Below are 17037 nucleotides of genomic sequence, written 5' to 3' on the forward strand. Positions count from 1 at the left end.
GCAGGCGTCCTCTGCTGTCTTGATGGGGCTCCGCCAGCAGCTCCGAGCTGGGTCGCAGCTTGGGGGCCGCCCATGTTGCCCAGCACCCGCAAATGTGTGGGACTGAAGGGGTCGTGGTCGGTGAAGAGCCCTTGGGAAGCCCTGCTGCTGAGGCCGGAGGAAGCCCCAGGTTCTGGAGGCCTCGAGGCCGCCCCAGCCCGTGACCCACGCCGGCCCAGCTCATGGTGGGTGGAGACGCCCGGAGGTAGGCTCGGAGCAGCGCTGGCCCGCCGCACACCCCAACCAGGCAGCGTCTGCACCCCGCGCGGGCTGCAGCCAGTGGGTGAGGCTGTGATGGCGACGGCTGAGTGGCTGAGGGAGATGCAGGAGATAGATGCACAGCAGGAAGTGAGGTGGGGAGCTCGGCTGAGGGCTGCACGCAGGCACCTCTCGGGGGCCCGAGCCGCGGGGCCTGCCCCACACGGGGCTGAGGAGGGGCCGGGTCCGCAGGCCCCCAGGGAGCTGCCGAGCGCTGGGCCCCCTTCCAGGTGAGCCCACCCCCTGGGGCTGGGTGGACTAGCATCTCCCAGGTCGGGAGGTCGGGAGGTCGGGTGATGCCCCGGGAAGACTGCCGATGGCAGGGGCGGTGGGAGGGGAGCGGCGTGAGAGCCTGGGGGAAGGGGTGGGGGTGCTCGCCCGGGGCCAAGGCGACCTCCCCCCCTGCTGACCCCTCCCTTGCTTTCCCAGCCCCTCAGGGGGCGGCCGGGGGCATCACCTGAGAGCGGCCTGGGCCTCAGAGGGCCAAGGCGGGGACTCGGGGCGTCCTTAGTTCCCAGGTTTAGGCTCCGGTGGGCACGGCGCCCCTGGGCCTGGTCGCAGCTGCCCCCCCCACCTCCCGCCGGCTGAGCACAGCCACCCTCCGGGTCCTGCTCCAAGCAGAGCTTCCCTCCGGAGGCAGCGGCGGGAAGGGAGTGCCAGGGCTCCGGCCTCCGTGCTTCTGGAGGAAGGAGGGGCCTGAGCCTTGGGGTTTCCTGTGTGGGAGTCAGCCCGCCCAGGGGAGGGGGCCGCCCCCAGCACCCCTGTCTTCTTGCCCCCAGGCCTACCTTGGCTTCGCAGGATGGGGCCACAGGTGCCCCCAGCCCCGCCTGTCCTCTGGGCCCTAGGGGGCCTTGCCCTGCTCCTCTGGCTGTGGGCACTGTGCACGGCCTGCCACAGGTATGTCTGGCCCGGGGCGGGGAGGGTGGGTGGGGGGTTCGGTGGGGGGCGGGGCTCCGAGGGGTTGCTGGGCCGCGGGTCAGAGGCTGGCACCTCGGCCCCCATAAACACCCCCCTTGACCCCAGGAAGCGCGCGCAGAGGCAGCAGCCCCCGGGCCGGGTGATGCAGGCGGAAGCGGTGAGTGCCAGGCTGTCCCCGGGGCCAGGGCGGGGCCGGCACAGGACCCACCAGCCTTCCTTGCCCCCAGTTGCTGCTGAGACGACACCCGCTCTGCACCCTCAGCAAGTCCGACACCAGACTGCATGAGCTGCACCGGGGCCCCGGCGGCTGCAGGGGTGAGCCCAGGTGGGAGAGGCGGGGCAGGGGGCGGGGCTTGCACCCCCAGCGAGCGCACTGCCCCCCAGTGACCTCTGTCTTGACCCCACCCCTAGTCCCGAGGCCTGTCAGCATGGATGTCCAGCGCCCGCAGTGGCTGGAGGTGTCCAGAGGTACCAGCCGACCTCTGGTGGCCTTCTCGCCCCGAGAACCGCCCTTCTCACCGGCTGCTGCCTCACCTTCCATCGGCCCCGAGGCCACCTATTCCAATGTGGGGCTGGCCGCAGTCCCCAGGGCCAGCCTGGCAGCCAGCCCCGCGGTGTGGGCAGGGGCACGGCTCACCAGCAGCCGTGCCAGCCCTGGGCCTGAGCCCAGACCCGAAGTGGCTGAGTATGCTTGTATCCGGAGGCTCAAGGGAGCAGCTCAGGGCCCCCAGGGCCTGGGGCAGGGAACGGCCGCGCCGACCCCAGCTGTTGAGGTAAACTGAGGCTGGGCCGGGGTAGGGCTGTGCGCGCCCTTGAAGGAGCAGGATGGTGCCGACCGCGCCCTGGGCTTTCTCTCTCCAGGTGGACATCCTGTACTCCAAGGTCAGGAAGCCTAAAAAGAGGGACCCAGGGACTGCTGCAGACCAGCTGGACCCCAAGGGCAGCGACGCGGTTCTGGCTGTGGGAAGTGACCAGTCCCACGAGACCCTCCCGCTCGGGGGCCTGGGCAAGGATGACGGCCTCCTGGAAAATGTGTACGAGAGCATCCAGGACATGGGGGCCCAGGGCGCCTGGAACCCGCTGCTCCGGCCCGAGGGCACCTGCGCCGGGCTTGGGGGCTCCCGGCTTCCCCAGCCTCAGCCTCGGAGGAGTCTCCACGGCCCCACCTGTTGAACAGCCACGTGTAGGCTCCCGTTCCCCGGCTCCCCGCCTGCGAGGCCCCTGGGGCCCTGGCTGCCGCCCTCTCCCGAGGCCTTAATAAATCCCTTGCGGGCGCCCCGCAGCCCTGCCCCGCAGCCTGCTTTCCTTGCCGCCGGGAGGCCCGGCCGGGACCGGCCGGAGGGGCCCGTCCGCCGCTCAGGCCTCGCGGGACCCTGCGCAGGGGGGCAGCTCCGGGGCGGCGCCCGCGAGCTGACCGCCCCGGGGTGGGGGGTGGGGCCTGGGCCCTGGCCCGGAGGGAGCGCGCCGCCGCCCGGCCCCTGCGTTACGTAAGCTCGGGGGGCAGGTGGGCAGCCGCGCGTTAAAGGACAACCTGCTCCCGGGAAGCCCGCCAGCGGCCGAGCCCCTCCCCGAGCCCGCAGCCTGCGCAGGACCCGCCAGTCACCGGGCTCCGCGCTCCGGGCTCCCCGCGGGGGGGCGGGGGCGCGGGGGCGGGGGCGCCGGGGCTCCGCGGGGCCGAGGGCCGAGGGCCGGCGGGGGGCGGGCCGGGCCTCGCGGCGCCAGCCAATGGGAGCGCGGCCGGCCCCGGCCCGGGATGTTGACACGGCGCGCCGGCCAATGGGCGCGCGGCGGGGGCGGGCGGGGGCGGGGCCGCGGGCGGGGCGGGGCGGGGCCGGCCGGCAGCTTCGGGCCGCGCGGCGCGGGCGGCGGCCGATCGCGGGCGGGGGTCGGCGGCCCGGGCAGCCCCGCACGGCCTGGGGCCGCGTCCCGAGCGCCCGCCCTCGCCGCTGCAGCCTCGGCCCGGCCGGCCATGGAGGCCCAGCGCCCTCCGCCGCCCGCCCCGGGCCGCTGCCCCCCGCCCCGCGCCGCCGGCCGGGACCCCGCGGCCGCGCCCGTCTCGGTGCTCGCGCCGCCGCAGGTACCGGGGGGCGGGGCGCCGGCCGCGCTCGGGCGCCGCGAAGATGGCGTCGGCGCTGCGCGGGCTCCGGGCCCGGGGCGGGGCGGGCGGGCGGGGGGGGCTGGGAGCCCGCTGAGCCTGCCCCTTCCGCAGGGCGCTGCCGTGGGCGGCGGCTTCGCGGGCCCGGAGTTCGCGCCGCCGCGGGAGCCGGAGCCGCGGGCCGCCCACCTCGGGGCCCCGGGGGCGCGGGCGGGGGCGGCGGGGGGGCCCCGGACGCCGTCGGCGCACGTCCCGGTGCCCGCGCAGAGGTGAGCGGGGCCCCGCGCGGCAGGTGCGCAGGTGCGCGGGGCGGGGGGGTGCGGGCACGTGCCTCCCGACCCCCACGCGCGGTCCGGCCCCGGCCCCGGCCCCGGCCCTGCAGCCCCGGAGGAGCGGAGCAGCCGCGCGGGGCGCCCAGGCCCCCGCGGGCCGGGCCTGCGGGCGGTGGAGGACGCTCGGGAGGCCCGGCCTCGGCTGCGGCCCCCAGCCCCGCCCCAGCCCCGCCCGAGCCCCGCCCGAGCCCTCCCGGGCGCCCCACCCGCGCTGGGTCCCCAGGTGGAGGCGGGCCGGGCCCCCTGCTCGCACCGGAGCCGCGGCCGCTGCCCCTCCCTCCCGGGCTGGCCGCGGCCCACGGCTGCTGTTGCACAACCCCGGTCACTGTGTGACCCCGGGGCGGCTGCGCCCGGCCGGAGCGGGGGCCTGAGACCCCGGCCCAGCGCGGTCCAGCTCCGGGCCTGAGGGAACCACCGCGAGCGAGCCCGGGCTGCAGGGGCGCGGGCCGCGGGGGGACCCCGGCTGCTGGTTCCCGGTGGTTCCTGCAGACTTGGTCTGTAACCCGAGCCGGGGGAGGAGCCGGGCCTCCAGCCCTGTGCCTGGAGGGAGGGAGCTGGCTCGCTCACACGCGTGCACACACACACACACACACACACACACACGCGCGAGTGCCCAGGCCTGCACGTGTGCTGGGCCAGGGGAGGGGCTTCAAGTACTTGCTGGACGCCACCCACGTCTCTTCCAGAGCCCCCCCAGGGAAGTCCCGGCTGGATGAGGTCATGGCTGCGGCCGCACTCACGAGTCTGTCAACCAGTCCCCTCCTGCTGGGGGCCCCAGCTGCAGCCTGCAGCCCAGGTGAGACACACACCTGGCCTGGGTAGGGAGGGCAGGACCCGTCGTCGCTAGCCGTGCGCTTGCCCACCCCTTGGGGCAAGGGGAAGTCCTTTGCCTGGGACGCCGCCACCTAAATATCTCGTGAGGCCGGAAACACACACCAGGACCCCCGTGCCCCTCCAAGGCCAGCACCGCAGTGCCCCGGGTCTGTGAGCCTGTGCCCCCCACTTGCACCTGGCTGGCCAGGCGTGCCCCCCACAGGGTGTCCCTGTGTGTCGGTCCCTGTGTTGGGGAGCCCGGATCTCAGGCAGTGGGGGCCAGTTGCTCCCGGCCGCTGCTTCCTCCAGAACGCTGCACCCCCCACGCTCACCTGCAAACAGGCCCAGCGTGCAGGGGCTTGCGGCGGCAGTTTCTGCCGGGCGGCCTGGGCCCGCCAGGAGCCCTGACATGGGTGCCGGCGCGTCCCCACAGAGCCTGGCCTGGAGCCCTGGAAGGAGACCCTGGCGCGGCCACTGGGCAGCTGCAGCAGCAGCAGCGGAGACTGGGGCTGGGACCTGGCCAGTGACCAGTCCTCTCCATCCACCCCGTCACCCCCACTGCCCTCCGAGACAGCCCATTTCCTGTTTGGGGAACCTGCCCCAAGGAAGAGGAAGGTGAGCCTGAGGCAGCCCTCAGGGCGGGGTGGACACGGTGGCCAAGCCTGACCACCAGCCCTTGTCACCCAGAGCTCAGTGCAGGTCCTGTTCCAGTGTCTATGGAAGCGGTGTGGGAAGGTGCTGAGCACGGCCTCCGGGATGCAGAGACACATCCGCCTGGTGCACCTGGGGTGCGGTGGGGCCGGCAGGTGGGGGGGGGGGCAAGCCGGGTGGACCAGGGCCTCAGCTCCCGCCCGTGGTGTCCCCAGCAGGCGGCAGGCAGAGCCGGAGCAGAGCGACGGTGAGGAGGACTTCTACTACACAGAGCTGGACGTTGGCGTGGACGTGCTGGCAGACGGGCTGTCCGGCCTGTCCCCCGTGTGCCCCACGGCCCCCGCGCCGCCCGCCTTCCCCCGCCTGGAGCTGCCCGAGCCACCCAGCCTGTCCAGCCTGCTGCGCCCGCTGGCCCTGCCCCGGGTCCCGCTGCTGAGCTCGGCGGCACCCCGAGAGGTGTGCCGCGGGGACGCCGCCTTCCGGGGGGGCGAGCCCCGGGCAGCGGCTGGGGGAGGGTCGGGGTGCTCGGGCCCGGGAGAGGACGCAGCTGTGTCTCCTCTCAGGGCTGCCTGGCCCCCCTCCGCCTGGAGCCGCAGCCCGCCGCCCTCAGGACCTGCGTGCCGACCCTGCCCTCCAAGCTTGGCGCCAGCCCGAGGTGCGTGATGCGTCGAGGGGCCCGGGCAGGCGTCAGGCGGGGAAGGGCCCGGGCCAGCCTCAGCCCCCGCCGTCTCCGTGTGCCCGCAGGAAGCCCCGAGGTGATGCCAAGAAGTGCCGCAAGGTGTACGGCATGGAGCACCGGGACCTGTGGTGTACGGCCTGCCGCTGGAAAAAGGCCTGCCAGCGCTTCCTGGACTGAGCGCCGCCCCGGCCGCCGGCCGCCAGGACTGGGAGGAATAAGCTACCCCCCCCCCCCGCCCCCGCCTCCCCCGCGGCAGGGTCTCTGGAAGCCGCTGGCCCCCCCAGGGGGTGGGGGCGTCCCACCACTCAAAGTGCCTCTGAAGAAACCAGCCTTTTGCACTAAAGCCAAACCTCAGGGCTGTCCCCTTGGCCCGAGGCCCCCAGGGTGGCCCTGTCAGGGTGCGGATGGGATGGGCCGCACGGGGCCAGTGTGTGATGCACTTTGAGGGGCGACAGGGAGGGGCCTCCCCTGCCCGCACTTAACCTGCCGGTTCCAGGGCTCCGGGGGCTGACATTTGTATCGCGAAGCTCAGGTGTCTCGGGTCTGGGCCGCGCCAGGCAAGGAGAAAAATTAAAGATGTGGGGTTTTTCCAGAAGCCGTGTCTGCCTCCTGGGGGGAGGGACGCGGGACTGAGACCCTGGCACAGGCGGGCGTGCTGGGGATGGGGAGGCCGGGCCGCGGGCCGCAGAGCTCCGTCCCTGACGCCGCGGGAGGGGACGCTGTGAAACACGAGGCGTCGGCTTGAGCAGCAATTTCCCAGTTTATTGAAAGTGGAAGCTTTGCAAGAATGTCTAGGCTAACCCGTCACAGGAAGGAGACGCCCCAGGCAGGCCCAGAGCTCACCCCGCAGGCGGCAGGTGCGAGACCAGCAGAGGATATCGTCCACCTGCCCTGTGGCTACAGACGGCGACAGCTGTGATTTCCTGCCAACCGCTCACTAAAGTCTTCTCCCAAATATTCCGCACATCTCCGATACAAACACAGGTTTATGATCGTTAATATAAAGTTGATATAATATAGATTATCCCCAAGGAAAAAAAGAAAACAATTTTCAAACACTGCCCTTTTTTGTCTGTTTTGTTTTTGTTGACAGGTTGGAAGCATGTTGAAAAAATAAATATTTAAGAAAAGCACACACACAGCACCCTCACTACAAGTAGTTCCGAAAGGGCCACATACAAAACACAATATAGAATCTAAAAAATAAAAACAACCATTAAGTATGGCTTTCTTAAGCGTTGCACATGTCACAGAATGAGCGAAAATAAGATCATCTTTCATAATATTGCAAAAAGTTCCAGTTTTTGCATTTTCTCAGAGTTTCTTTTTTAAAAAGGAAGATGTGCAAAGTTGGAAGCAGTAGCTGTGTCTCTCGCGTCGAGGTCCCTGTGCGGTCCTGGCAGTGTTATGACTGTTTCCCAAAACCCAGAGTCCAAATGTACAACCTGGTCAGGATCCAGAGCTTGATACAAAAGTCCTAGGGCCCCGTGCCCCCCCAGCCCCAAAGAGCGCGCCACTCCACGGACTGCATCTCCCACTTTGGTGTTGCAAACACCAAAATACAGACACGAACAGAAAAGTACAAAACGTGAAATGTAATCTACACATTTTTTCCTCTTCATAAAAAAATATTTATTCGTTTAAACATTGATTTAAAAAAAAAAAAAAACCAGTCACGTAAAAAAAACCCCTTCATTACACTCTTCTCCCTCGGCGCCTCCTGGGAGGTGGTGTGGTCGGCGGGGCGCGGGCGGGACTGGGCCCCGGGCCGGGACAGTGTTGCTTTGAAGGAAAGAGACGCCCCGGTGGCACCGGCAGCGCCCAGCGGGGAGCGGGTCAGAGAGCAGGTGTCCTGAGAGCGGAGGCGGAGGCGGCCGGCGCGGCCTGGGCGGTGGGACCGGTACAAAACCCAGAGACACTGGTGGTAGCAAAGGTCTGGTTTCCAAATACATTTGTAAGAAAGTGGGGCGGTTTAGAAAAGGGTCCGAAGGTCGGGGGGTGGGGGGGACGCAGCTCTGAGGCCCCGTGAGCGGAGCGCCGGCTCCGAGAAAGGCAGCGAGGGGAGCTCCTGGCGCCCCGGGGGGGGGGGCGGGCAGGGTGCCCCGTGGAGGGGGCAGGAGTGGGGTGGGCAGGGCCCCCGGGAAGGGCGGGGGGGGGCAGCCCTGCCCCTGGTCCCGACCCCACGACCCCCACGAGGCTGCAGGCCACCTCCCCCTACCGCCGTGCATATCTCCCCTTTCCCCCAGGAAGGAAGAGAGGGGCACGGCCCGCAGCCTGGGGGGGCGGAGGGGGAGGGGAAGGGGCCTGCAGGCCCGGCCTGGGTCTCTACCAGGCCCGCAGGTGCCGCCCGCACGGCCGAAATGTGGGCAAAGTGCGGCGGGGGCGGCGGGGAGGGCCGGGGCGCCTGTGCGCCCCAGAGAGTCTGGCCGAGAGGCGCCCCCGAGGGACAGCAGGACGGCCGGGGAGCGTGTGCGGCCACCCCGAGGCCCCCGTCCCCCGAGGCCGGCCACCACGCGGGGAGGTGTGGGCAGCACGCGGGGCGGCACCGCCCGGGGTTAGCAGCAACAAGGCAAGGCCACCCAGGAGGGTCCGCGGGGCTGGGCACGGAGGGTGGCATAGCTGGGGCCGCGACCCCGGGCCCCGAGGAAGTGCACGCAGGACGCGGCGCCCAGGCTCCGAGGGACGGAGCGGCCGGGTGGGAGCACCGACCCGCAGCAGAGCAGCGCGCTCCCGCCGCCGCGGGAACATAGCACCTGGGGGTCCTCGGCCGCGGGGCGTCTGCAGCTGTTGGAAGTGAAGCACCAAAGCCCGGGCCGCCACCGCGACACGGGCCGCGACCGGGCTGCCGAGGAAGGGGGCGCAGAGCGGGGGCGGGGGCTCCGGCACCGGACCTCGGACTACGCAAAACCTGCCTCGACATCCCCGACGCCACCACGGCGCCCGCCGGGCCGCCCTCAAGGCTCCCAGGGTGCCTGCGCACACGTACCTGCCGGGGACCCTCCACGACCCGCAGACATGTGGGAACGGGCGCTCGGTCTGCCGCCCCCGGGTCCCCTGCTCGGCTCTGGGGGCCCGGGCCCGGGCGGGAGCCGATCCTCAGAAATGCATGCGCCCAGCCCGGGGCCTAGGAGATCCAGAAGTCCTTGTCGGGTGCCTCCGGGGGGCTGCCGGGTCCCCGCAGGTGAGTCCTCGTCCTTCTCGGCCGCCAGCAGCGTGTCCTCGTGGGCCAGGCCCACCTCGTCCTCGTCTTCGCACAGCTCCTCCTCCCCGTCCCCCCGCGGGTCGTCGGGGTCCTCCAGGTAAGGCCCGTCGCCGGGGAACAGCTCAGGAGAGCCCTCGGCGCCCCCGCTGTCCAGGGGTCCGGCCACGCCTCGGCCCGCGCAGTCGGCACACACGCCGTGGCGCCGCGAGCCGTGCTTGATGCCCACGCTGGCAGCCGACATGAACACACGACTGCACAACTTGCACACGTACTTCTTGTCCTTGCTGTGGACCTGCGGGGGGACGGGGCGGTCAGTGCAGGGGGACCAGAGATCGGTGCGGGGCGGGGGCGGTCAGTGTGGGGGGACGGGGACAGGGACGGGGTGGTCAGTGCGGAGGGACGGGCAGTCGGTGTGGGGCAGTCGGTGTGGGGGATGGGCAGTCAGTGCAGGGTGGAGGGGTGGGGGAACACAGGGCGGTTGGTGCGGGGGGCCGGGGCGGTCAGCGTGGGGCAGTCGGTGCAGGGGCCAGGGGAGGGCAGGGGCGGTCGGTGCAGGAGGGAGCAGCACAGTTGATCTCAACTCCTGGCCCCCCCTGAATTCCCCAGAGTCCCGGAGCAACGCGGGAAACCCCATCACGGTGGGAAGAACAGGGCCAGTGGCATCACAGTGGACGAGGTCTGCTGAGCGGAGTCCTTGCTCCGCACCTGGAACGGCCCCTGACCGATGGGTCCCTGTCCTGGGTGCTGCACCGTCGGAGGGACCCCGTTGCCTCCAGCCCGGTGTCTCCACAGACCCTCAGGAACAGCCCGCCCTCCTGGTCGCGCCTTCCACAGACCCCGACGGCAAGATCACGGCTCGAACCTTCACTGCTGAGCAGTGCCGACAGGCCGGGCCCCCACACGTTCTGATTCTAGAAACGGAGCCTCGGACCACGTGGCCCCGGGACCCTCCCTCCCCAGGGCTTCCTTAGCCCCTTCCGAGCACTGATCTGAGAGCAGGCCTGGCTGGGCAGCAGCAGGCGGCACCCCCTGGGGTGCTTCCGGGCCTGGGCTCCCCTGCAGAGGCCTGGGGGCTGTGCCAGGACGCCCGGGAGCGACAGAGGTGTCGCAGGGAGCCACTCGGCCAGCACCAGATGGCTGGGCACCTGTCCTAACAAACAAATGGCAGGAAGAGAGCGGGAGGATGCAGGCGCCATGGCAACCCGTGGCTCATCCTGGGTGGGATGCAGCTCCCGAGACCCCGCCGTCCACACGACTCCCGGCCCCTGCGCAGCACACGCAAGCGCCACGTCCACACAGAAGGGCCCCTGCAGGACGAGCTAACATGGAGAGCCCTCACTGCCACCTGCTGCCCGCGGGGTTCAGCTGCGTCCCTGCAGTCGGGGGCCCCCGACTAATTAAAGGGGAAGATACAGAGCTGCTTCTCAGAAAAAAGCAAACCTGCACACATTTGAAGTACATTTTCAGGGATGTGTGATCCTCCCCGTGGCCCACGCAGGAGCCCAGGATGGAAATCCGGCCCCGTCCACGGGCACCGGGCCACGAGCACACTGAGCGGATCGTTGGGATCCACGTTTCCCGAAGCGGTGATGTGGTTTTGCTAAAGAAACGATGTCATCACCCTCAGACACGCCTGTCCTGTCCGGCGCCGGGGAGCACCAAGCAAGCCGCCGCTCCTCTCCCGAGTGGGAACAATGTGGGCACCGGTGGACACACCCCTCTAACCTCTGTGGCTCCCGGGGGCTCTGCAGAAAGGGACGCTCGGCCCAGGGCAGCTGTGGGTGGAGGCCTCAGGGCACTGCAGCCACTGGCCTCACAGACCTGCTGTCTGGGGCCGGGGCTGCCGCTGCCCCGCTCGACCCCGCCGGGGGCGACACTGCAGGCTGGGGCCACGGGACGTCCCTCAGTCAGTGGGGCTGCGCTCCCCCCGGTCCCGGGGCTGCCCCCCAGCTCTGCCGCCTGACCCCAGGGAGCCTCCCTGGGCCTCGTCCCCAGTGTCCTCCTTGGAAGATACAACAACGGGCCAGTGAGCCTGCCCCGAGCTGGGGGCCAACGCAGGATCCCCGTGGGGGAAATCTGGGAGCCGCAGCCCCCCCACCCCACAGACGGGCGCACAGCAGCCCCCCTCCTCCACGGCTCACCCTGCCAGCAGCCAGCCGCCCTCCCCCAGCGCCCGCCCCCCTTGAGCTGGGGCACCCGGGTCACCTCGTCGCCCCGATGCGGCCCCCACGCGTCCTGGGGGGTCTGCTCCTGACGGGCAGCGGGTCGGCACGCGGGGGGTCCCAAGCCTGTGCACCCCGCAGGCGGCTCCCCACACCTCTGGGGTTCCCTCCCGCGACGAGCCCCGAGCCCCGAGCCCCGAGCCCCGAGCCCCAGTGCCCTATCGCGGCCGCCGCCGCCCAGGGCCACCTCCAGCGCCTCGGCCCGGGCCGCCTTGAGCCTGCGTCTCGGGAGACGGGGGACGACGCGGTGCAGGCTGTGCCGGGCGGGGCTCACCTCGCCGCCCGGGCCTTGCCCCACGGGTCCCGGCGAGTCTGCCTCCTGCACCGACCACCTCCCCTGTCGCCTCCCGCCCGGCCAAGCGGATCCACGGCCCGGCGCACCCCGAGTCCTGGCTTGGGAGGCCGCAGGGAGCCGGGGGGGGGGGGGGCTCGGCCGGGGCAGGGGTGACCCCGCGGCGGGACACGGGCCGGGGCCAGGGCGGGAGCTCGTCGGGCGGCGGGCTCGGGGGTCCCGCGCGTCCTGGGCCCCGCGCGGCAGCCGCCCCCGACCCTCGGCCCAGCGCGGGGGAGCCTGGCCGGTCCCCGCCCCCCGCCCCCGCCCCCGCCCCCGCGCTCACCAGCGTGTGCCGCTTCATGTGCTCCCGCCGCGTGAACTTCTTGCCGCAGATGTCGCAGGGGTAGGGCCGCTCGCCCGTGTGGGAGCGCATGTGCCGCTTGAGGATGCACTGGTGCATGGCGGAGAAGCTGCAGTACGGGCACTTGAACTTCTTCCGGATCACGGTGAACTCGTTCACTGCAACGACACGGCGTCAGCCGCGGCCCCGCCCCGCCCCGCCCCGCAGGCCCCGCCCCGCAGGCCCCGCCCCGCAGGCCCCGCCCCCGCCCCGCCCGCAGGCCCCGCCCCCTCCCCGCCCCGCAGGCCCCGCCCCCCGGCAGGCCCCGCCCCCGCCGGCCCCGCCGGCCCCGCCCCCTCCCCGCCCCGCGGTCCGTACACCGCCCCGCCCCGCAGGCCCCGCCCCCGCAGGCCCCGCCCCCGCAGGCCCCGCCCCCCGCAGGCCCCGCAGCCGCGCACCCTGTTCCCCCGCAGCCCCCGGCCTCGGGCCCACCCGCCGGCGCGTCCACCTGCCCAGGAGGAGAGGCGCCGCCGCAGCCGGGAGCAAACGCGGGGCGTCGGCGCACGACCGGGACGGGACACCCGCCCGACAGACCAGGGAGGCCCGGCCGTGCCCAGCCCGCCGCCGGGAGGCAGAGCGCCCCCAAGCCTCGGCCGCGGCCTCCCCGCTCAGCTCGGGCGCAGAGGTGCTGGCGCGGGGGGCGGACGCGGGGGGGGGGGGGCGGGGCGGACGCGGCCTCCGCCCGGGGTTGGCCCGCCCCGCCCTGCGCTCCCACATCTCAGGGCCTGGCGTCAGGCCGTCCTGGCTGCGGGCGGCGCGGGGCGCGGGGGGCGCGGGGGGCGCGGGGCTGGCACTCCGGGGTCCGGGGTCCGGGGTCCGGGGTCCCCGCGCAGCCCCACCGTGCAGGGCGCCCCCCCGGCGCCGGCGCCGGCCCCCGCGAGCGAGCACCCAGCCAGCAGCACGTTAGCCCGAGGACGCCCTGAGCCGTCACCGCCCCGGGCTGGGGGGCGACCCAGGTCCTGGGGGGCCGGGCCAGGGGCCTGCTGGGGGCCGCCCACCCTACAACCACGGCCGCACCGGCACCAGCGCCCCAAACAGACCGCGGCTCCCCACCGTCAAGAGCGCGGGCCGAGGCCGAGGCCCAGGGGTGCACACCTCGGCCGGGCGTGTCCCGGGCCCCACGAGGGTCCGTGTGCGAGCCCTGGACGCCGCCGCCACCGCCCCTGCAGGCGCCCAGAGGAGGCAGAGAGGAAAACCAATACCCCGAGCAACACGGCCCACGAGAGCGGGACCCGGGAAAGCTGAGGTCACCCAGGGCCCCGGGGCGGAGGGGTGACCACCTCTGTCCCCACAGCACTGCGCCACCCACTGAGCCACCCAGAAGCGGGGACCCTCACCGCCGTCACCCCAAGCCATGCCCACGGCCCCTAAGTCCACTCTGCTGGTCCAACACCAGCCACGGACAACTCACCGGGGAAATGACCCCAAGCACAGCGGCCCCCAGGCTCCCTTGGGCTGGGCTGGTTCTCACACCCCCTTAAACGTGGGGAACAGTGTTTCCCTCTTTTTCTTTAAGTAGGCTCCACACCCATCATGGGGCTCGAACTCACCACCCCAAGAGCTCCAAGGTCCTACGCTCCACTGACTGAGCCAGCCCAGCGCCCTCAATCCGTCTCTGCTGGGTTTCTGTTCTTTTTTGGGGGGTTTTTAAAGTGTTTCTCCCAAGACCCCTTAAAGAGCATCTACATACTTAAGCAACCCGTATTTATTTTCCAGCGAGACCACCCACGAGACGTGCTGTGAGTGCCGTCCTCCCACTGTGCACCCAAGAGCTCTGGGCCCCAAGGCCCAGTCCCTACAGGGACACTCCCAGGAGGACATGCACCCCTACTCAGGCCATCACGGCGCCAGCAGCAGGCCGTGTGCACTTCGCCACAGCTCCCAGCGACGCCACAGCCTGGATCCCGGCCGCCTGCTCGCCCCGTGGATGCCCACCCGCCGCCGCGTCCCCGCCAGCATCACGCAGAAGTCCCCGTCCTGTCCACAGAAGTCAAGCATCTTCTTACACTTAGGAGCTTCTCACATGTTTGGTCGCATGTGTGCGGGGCATGCGTTTCGGGGACTGGGGGTGGAAGGGGGTGCAGCCCTGGGGGAGACGGGAGCTCGGTGGGACCACCCGGGAGGCCCAGGACGGCAGGTGGGAGCCACACACACCCCCCGCGCCCACGAACATGACCTGGTCAGCAGCCTAACATCTGCGGAGAATCTTTTCCACAAACACATTTTTAAAACATGAATTGGAGGGACCCCCTGGGGGCTCAGCGGTCAAGGGTCTGCCTTCAGCTCGGGCGTGACCCCGGGTCCCAGGATCGGGTCCCACGTCGGGCTCCCCACAGGGAGCCTGCTTCTCCCTCGGCCTGCATCTCTCAGGAATGAATGAATAAAATCCTTATAAAAGACCACAGGATTGGGACTACAACGTACAGTTTCAGAGGACAGCTTCCACTTAACACGTGGCGGCCATCGGTCCGTGCAACCCCTTCCAGCCACGTGGAGACGCTGCTGTCGAACACCCACGCGGCTTCCGTGGGTCGGCCCTATGGACCACGACTCGGTGGGGTCCCTACAGGAGTGCGCACGCATCCGATCGCCTCCGGAGCGAACACTGCCTGGCTGTCCCGGCTACCACGCTCCCTGCGGAGCCACGCTGGGTGTGACGGGACCCGACGCCCGTCCTCGCTGGCACGCACGGCCCACGGCTGGGGACAAGAGGGAGACTCTGGGCTGTGTGTGCAGAGCCAGGGAGCGGCCACCCTTCCCGAGGGAGCAGCTCAGCCTGTGGTCCCGGGGTGGGGGGGGGCTCCGGCGTCCCTACGGCAGGACAGGGGACAGGGAAAGCCGCGCACCCGGCCCGCGCCCTCCGCCGTCCCTCGGCCCCGACACACTTGCCGCCGTGGCAGCTTTCCGAGGCACGGCGATCCCGCTTTTCCACTATCACCGAATAAAGCAAAGGCGCCACCCACTCCGGGATGGAGAGGGGGAAGAGAGGAAATGAACTTTTATGTTATTTTATTTAAAACAACCTTTTTTTTTGAGAACGTATTTATTCATGGCTTCTATTCTGCTTCCATAAACACGAAAGTTAAAATGCTGAATTATGCATTCTGGCCGTCTGTATTTAACAACGCAGACTTCCACGTGAAAAAAAAAAAATCTGTGTCCGTGGTGAAGTACTGCGTTTTTTTTTCTTTTCCCTAGAAAAACAATCTAGAACGCACAGGCAGGGGTGGCCGGGCGGCGACCGGGAGCAGGGCCCACGCCGTGAGGACACGTTTTGGCGTTTCCTGTGCTCGTTTGTTGCCTCTGCCAGAGCAGCGAGGGCGGCTTCACGGCCCGGACACGTTCCCTGCGAGGCACGGGCGGGGGTCCTCGCTGGGGGCCGGGCGCCCTCCCATCTGTGCCTCCTTCGTGTGGCCCCTCGCCGTCCCTTATAAGGACGCACGTCCTTGGATTGAGGTCCAGCTTGGGTTTTCCAAGGTGATCGGACTTGGCTGCACCTGCAAAGACCCTTCTTTCCCACTTAGGGTCCCACTCGCAGGTTCCAGGGATTAGGACCCGGCCGGCTCTTGCGTGGGGGGCAGCAGTCCACCCCTCACTTCGTGAACGGCATTGTGAGCACGGAGGAGAGACTTCAGCGGCTGTCGTGACTGAAAGAGCTTCCTCTTGGAGGGAACCTAAGGCTCGTACAACCTGTGATTCGCAGCCTGGGGCCTTCGAAGACTCCCCACGCCGGGTGGGCTCCTCCTTGGGGCCCCCGGGAAGCCCCGGGAGCCCGTGTGAGGCGGAGCTCGAGCCGCTGGGAAGGCACCCACTGGAACCCAGGCTCGGGCCTCTGTCCCAGCCCACGCCCACGCCCAGGTCGCGGCCCGACGCCAAGGGGAGGCTCGGGACCAAGAAGAGCGGGGCCTCGGGGGCCGCCGCCGGGTTGTCCCCACCTGCCTCTGGTTTGGCAGAAACGCGGCTGCAAGAACAGCAAGTGCCACGCGCGGCCGCCCACCCTGGAGCCCCGGCCTCGCGACGTGCGGCGATCAGGCCCTGGAGGGAGATGCGCCGCGCGACCTCGTCAGACTCCCAGGGGCCACGCAGGTGCTCACGGGACCCGCAGGTTGCGGCCAGACGTGCGGGCGGGGGGGGGGGGGCGGCCTTCTGCCCAAGAGCACGCGCGCCTTCCCTGGTGGAACCAGCTGGATCTCGCCCTTCTTCCTCTGATGGTAATTTCCAGAAGACTACTTCGAGGACGTTTCAGAAACGGATGCAAACACGGACCCCACATTCTGCTCCTCAGCCCTGAGGCTGCCGACCGCTCTGTGCCGGGATCGAGCGATGCTCCGAGGAGCCCAAGCTGTTTCCCGGGGGCTTCCTGACCCAGAGCCCGGAGGGCGCGGGTGTCCGCACACTCCCCACACTCCTGAGGCCCGGCCGCGTCGCTGCCCCCCTCCCCTCCGCGGCCCAGCGATGCCCGCCCCACCTCTGACCCCGGGCGTCTGCTGCAGGGCTCTGTACTGCGGGGCGCACGCGGGGGCTTTGGCTTCTCTGGCCACGCAGTCTGCAGAGGTCCCCCTCCAACTGCCCCACGCGGCGCCTGTTCCCCTTCGCTGTGTGCTGGATCCAATGGCACGACCCCACGACCCCACGGGTGGTGGTGCCCACGCGGCTCCCGGGTGCATCCTCTCCCTCCTACTGGACACAGCCCGATGGCGGGTACCGGTTCCACTGGGGGAGCTACAGCCGAGCGGCTTTCCACGCGGCCGACCAGCCACGCGTGGGTCCCAGCGGCTGCATCTTTGCGGACACCCGCGAGCCCACGTGCCGTCGGAGCCCCCGCACCCGGCCTTGCTGGCGGCCGCCGCCCAACACGCAGAGCCACAGGTCGACTGGCTGCCCGGGCTCCTCACCGGTTCACTGCGTTGCCTGTTTGAGGTTTCTATGGGTCCCGTATCTCGGTACGAACCCGCCACTGATTTACGGCAAATGTCTTCTCTAGCCTGTGATGGGCCCTTTCGCTCCCTTAAAAGTATCTTTAGTGGAGAAGTTAGTAATTAAAAAAAAAAAGATTTTATTCATTGATTCATGAGAGACACAGAGAGAGGCAGAGACCCAGGCAGAGGGAGAAGCAGGCTCCGTGCAGGGAGCCCGACGGGGGACTCGATCCCG

General features: G+C 70.1%; 3 protein-coding genes across 4 annotated transcripts in view; 2 read left to right on the plus strand and 1 right to left on the minus strand.

Annotated features, from left to right (window-relative positions):
- The first annotated feature begins 31 nt into the window (after positions 1–31).
- LIME1 (Lck interacting transmembrane adaptor 1) lies at positions 32–2504 on the plus strand. Of its 2 annotated transcripts, none has more exons than XM_025470716.3 (6): positions 32–244; positions 1077–1194; positions 1321–1372; positions 1443–1530; positions 1627–1988; positions 2077–2504. In XM_025470716.3, exons 1-6 carry the CDS (start codon positions 73–75, stop codon positions 2386–2388), a joined length of 1104 nt encoding a protein of 367 aa, XP_025326501.1. In that variant the 5' UTR covers positions 32–72; the 3' UTR covers positions 2389–2504. The 2 variants fall into 2 exon arrangements, with proteins under 2 accessions (XP_025326501.1, XP_025326502.1); XM_025470717.2 differs by having other exon boundaries at positions 101–527.
- Positions 2505–3184: 680 nt separating this feature from the next.
- Positions 3185–6846, plus strand: SLC2A4RG (SLC2A4 regulator). The gene is made up of 7 exons (XM_049100391.1): positions 3185–3579; positions 4329–4438; positions 4889–5070; positions 5143–5243; positions 5322–5562; positions 5670–5761; positions 5851–6846. The coding sequence occupies exons 1-7, from the start codon at positions 3185–3187 to the stop codon at positions 5960–5962; spliced, it is 1233 nt and encodes a 410-aa protein (XP_048956348.1). The 3' UTR covers positions 5963–6846.
- Positions 6847–8776: 1930 nt separating this feature from the next.
- Positions 8777–17037, minus strand: part of ZBTB46 (zinc finger and BTB domain containing 46) — a 49525-nt gene continuing 41264 nt past the window's right edge. The window contains 3 exon segments of the mRNA XM_025470727.3: positions 8777–8936; positions 8938–9279; positions 11827–12002. Of these exon segments, the coding sequence (XP_025326512.2) occupies positions 8910–8936; positions 8938–9279; positions 11827–12002 (545 nt within the window). The 3' untranslated portion in view covers positions 8777–8909.

This window comes from Canis lupus, chromosome 24, assembly GCF_003254725.2.
Source record: "Canis lupus dingo isolate Sandy chromosome 24, ASM325472v2, whole genome shotgun sequence".
NCBI lineage: Eukaryota > Metazoa > Chordata > Mammalia > Carnivora > Canidae > Canis > Canis lupus.

What these genes read in the sequence shown, in the direction of transcription:
- LIME1 (XM_025470716.3), top strand. Translation starts at nt 73, where the DNA reads ATGTTGCCCAGCACCCGCAAATGTGTGGGACTGAAGGGGTCGTGGTCG. An exon ending in GTGGGTGGAGACGCCCGGAG is followed by an intron (nt 245 to 1,076) that starts GTAGGCTCGGAG and finishes TCTTGCCCCCAG; the next exon opens with GCCTACCTTGGCTTCGCAGG. An exon ending in CTGTGCACGGCCTGCCACAG is followed by an intron (nt 1,195 to 1,320) that starts GTATGTCTGGCC and finishes CCTTGACCCCAG; the next exon opens with GAAGCGCGCGCAGAGGCAGC.
- SLC2A4RG (XM_049100391.1), top strand. Translation starts at nt 3,185, where the DNA reads ATGGAGGCCCAGCGCCCTCCGCCGCCCGCCCCGGGCCGCTGCCCCCCG. An exon ending in GTCCCGGTGCCCGCGCAGAG is followed by an intron (nt 3,580 to 4,328) that starts GTGAGCGGGGCC and finishes CGTCTCTTCCAG; the next exon opens with AGCCCCCCCAGGGAAGTCCC. An exon ending in AGCTGCAGCCTGCAGCCCAG is followed by an intron (nt 4,439 to 4,888) that starts GTGAGACACACA and finishes GCGTCCCCACAG; the next exon opens with AGCCTGGCCTGGAGCCCTGG.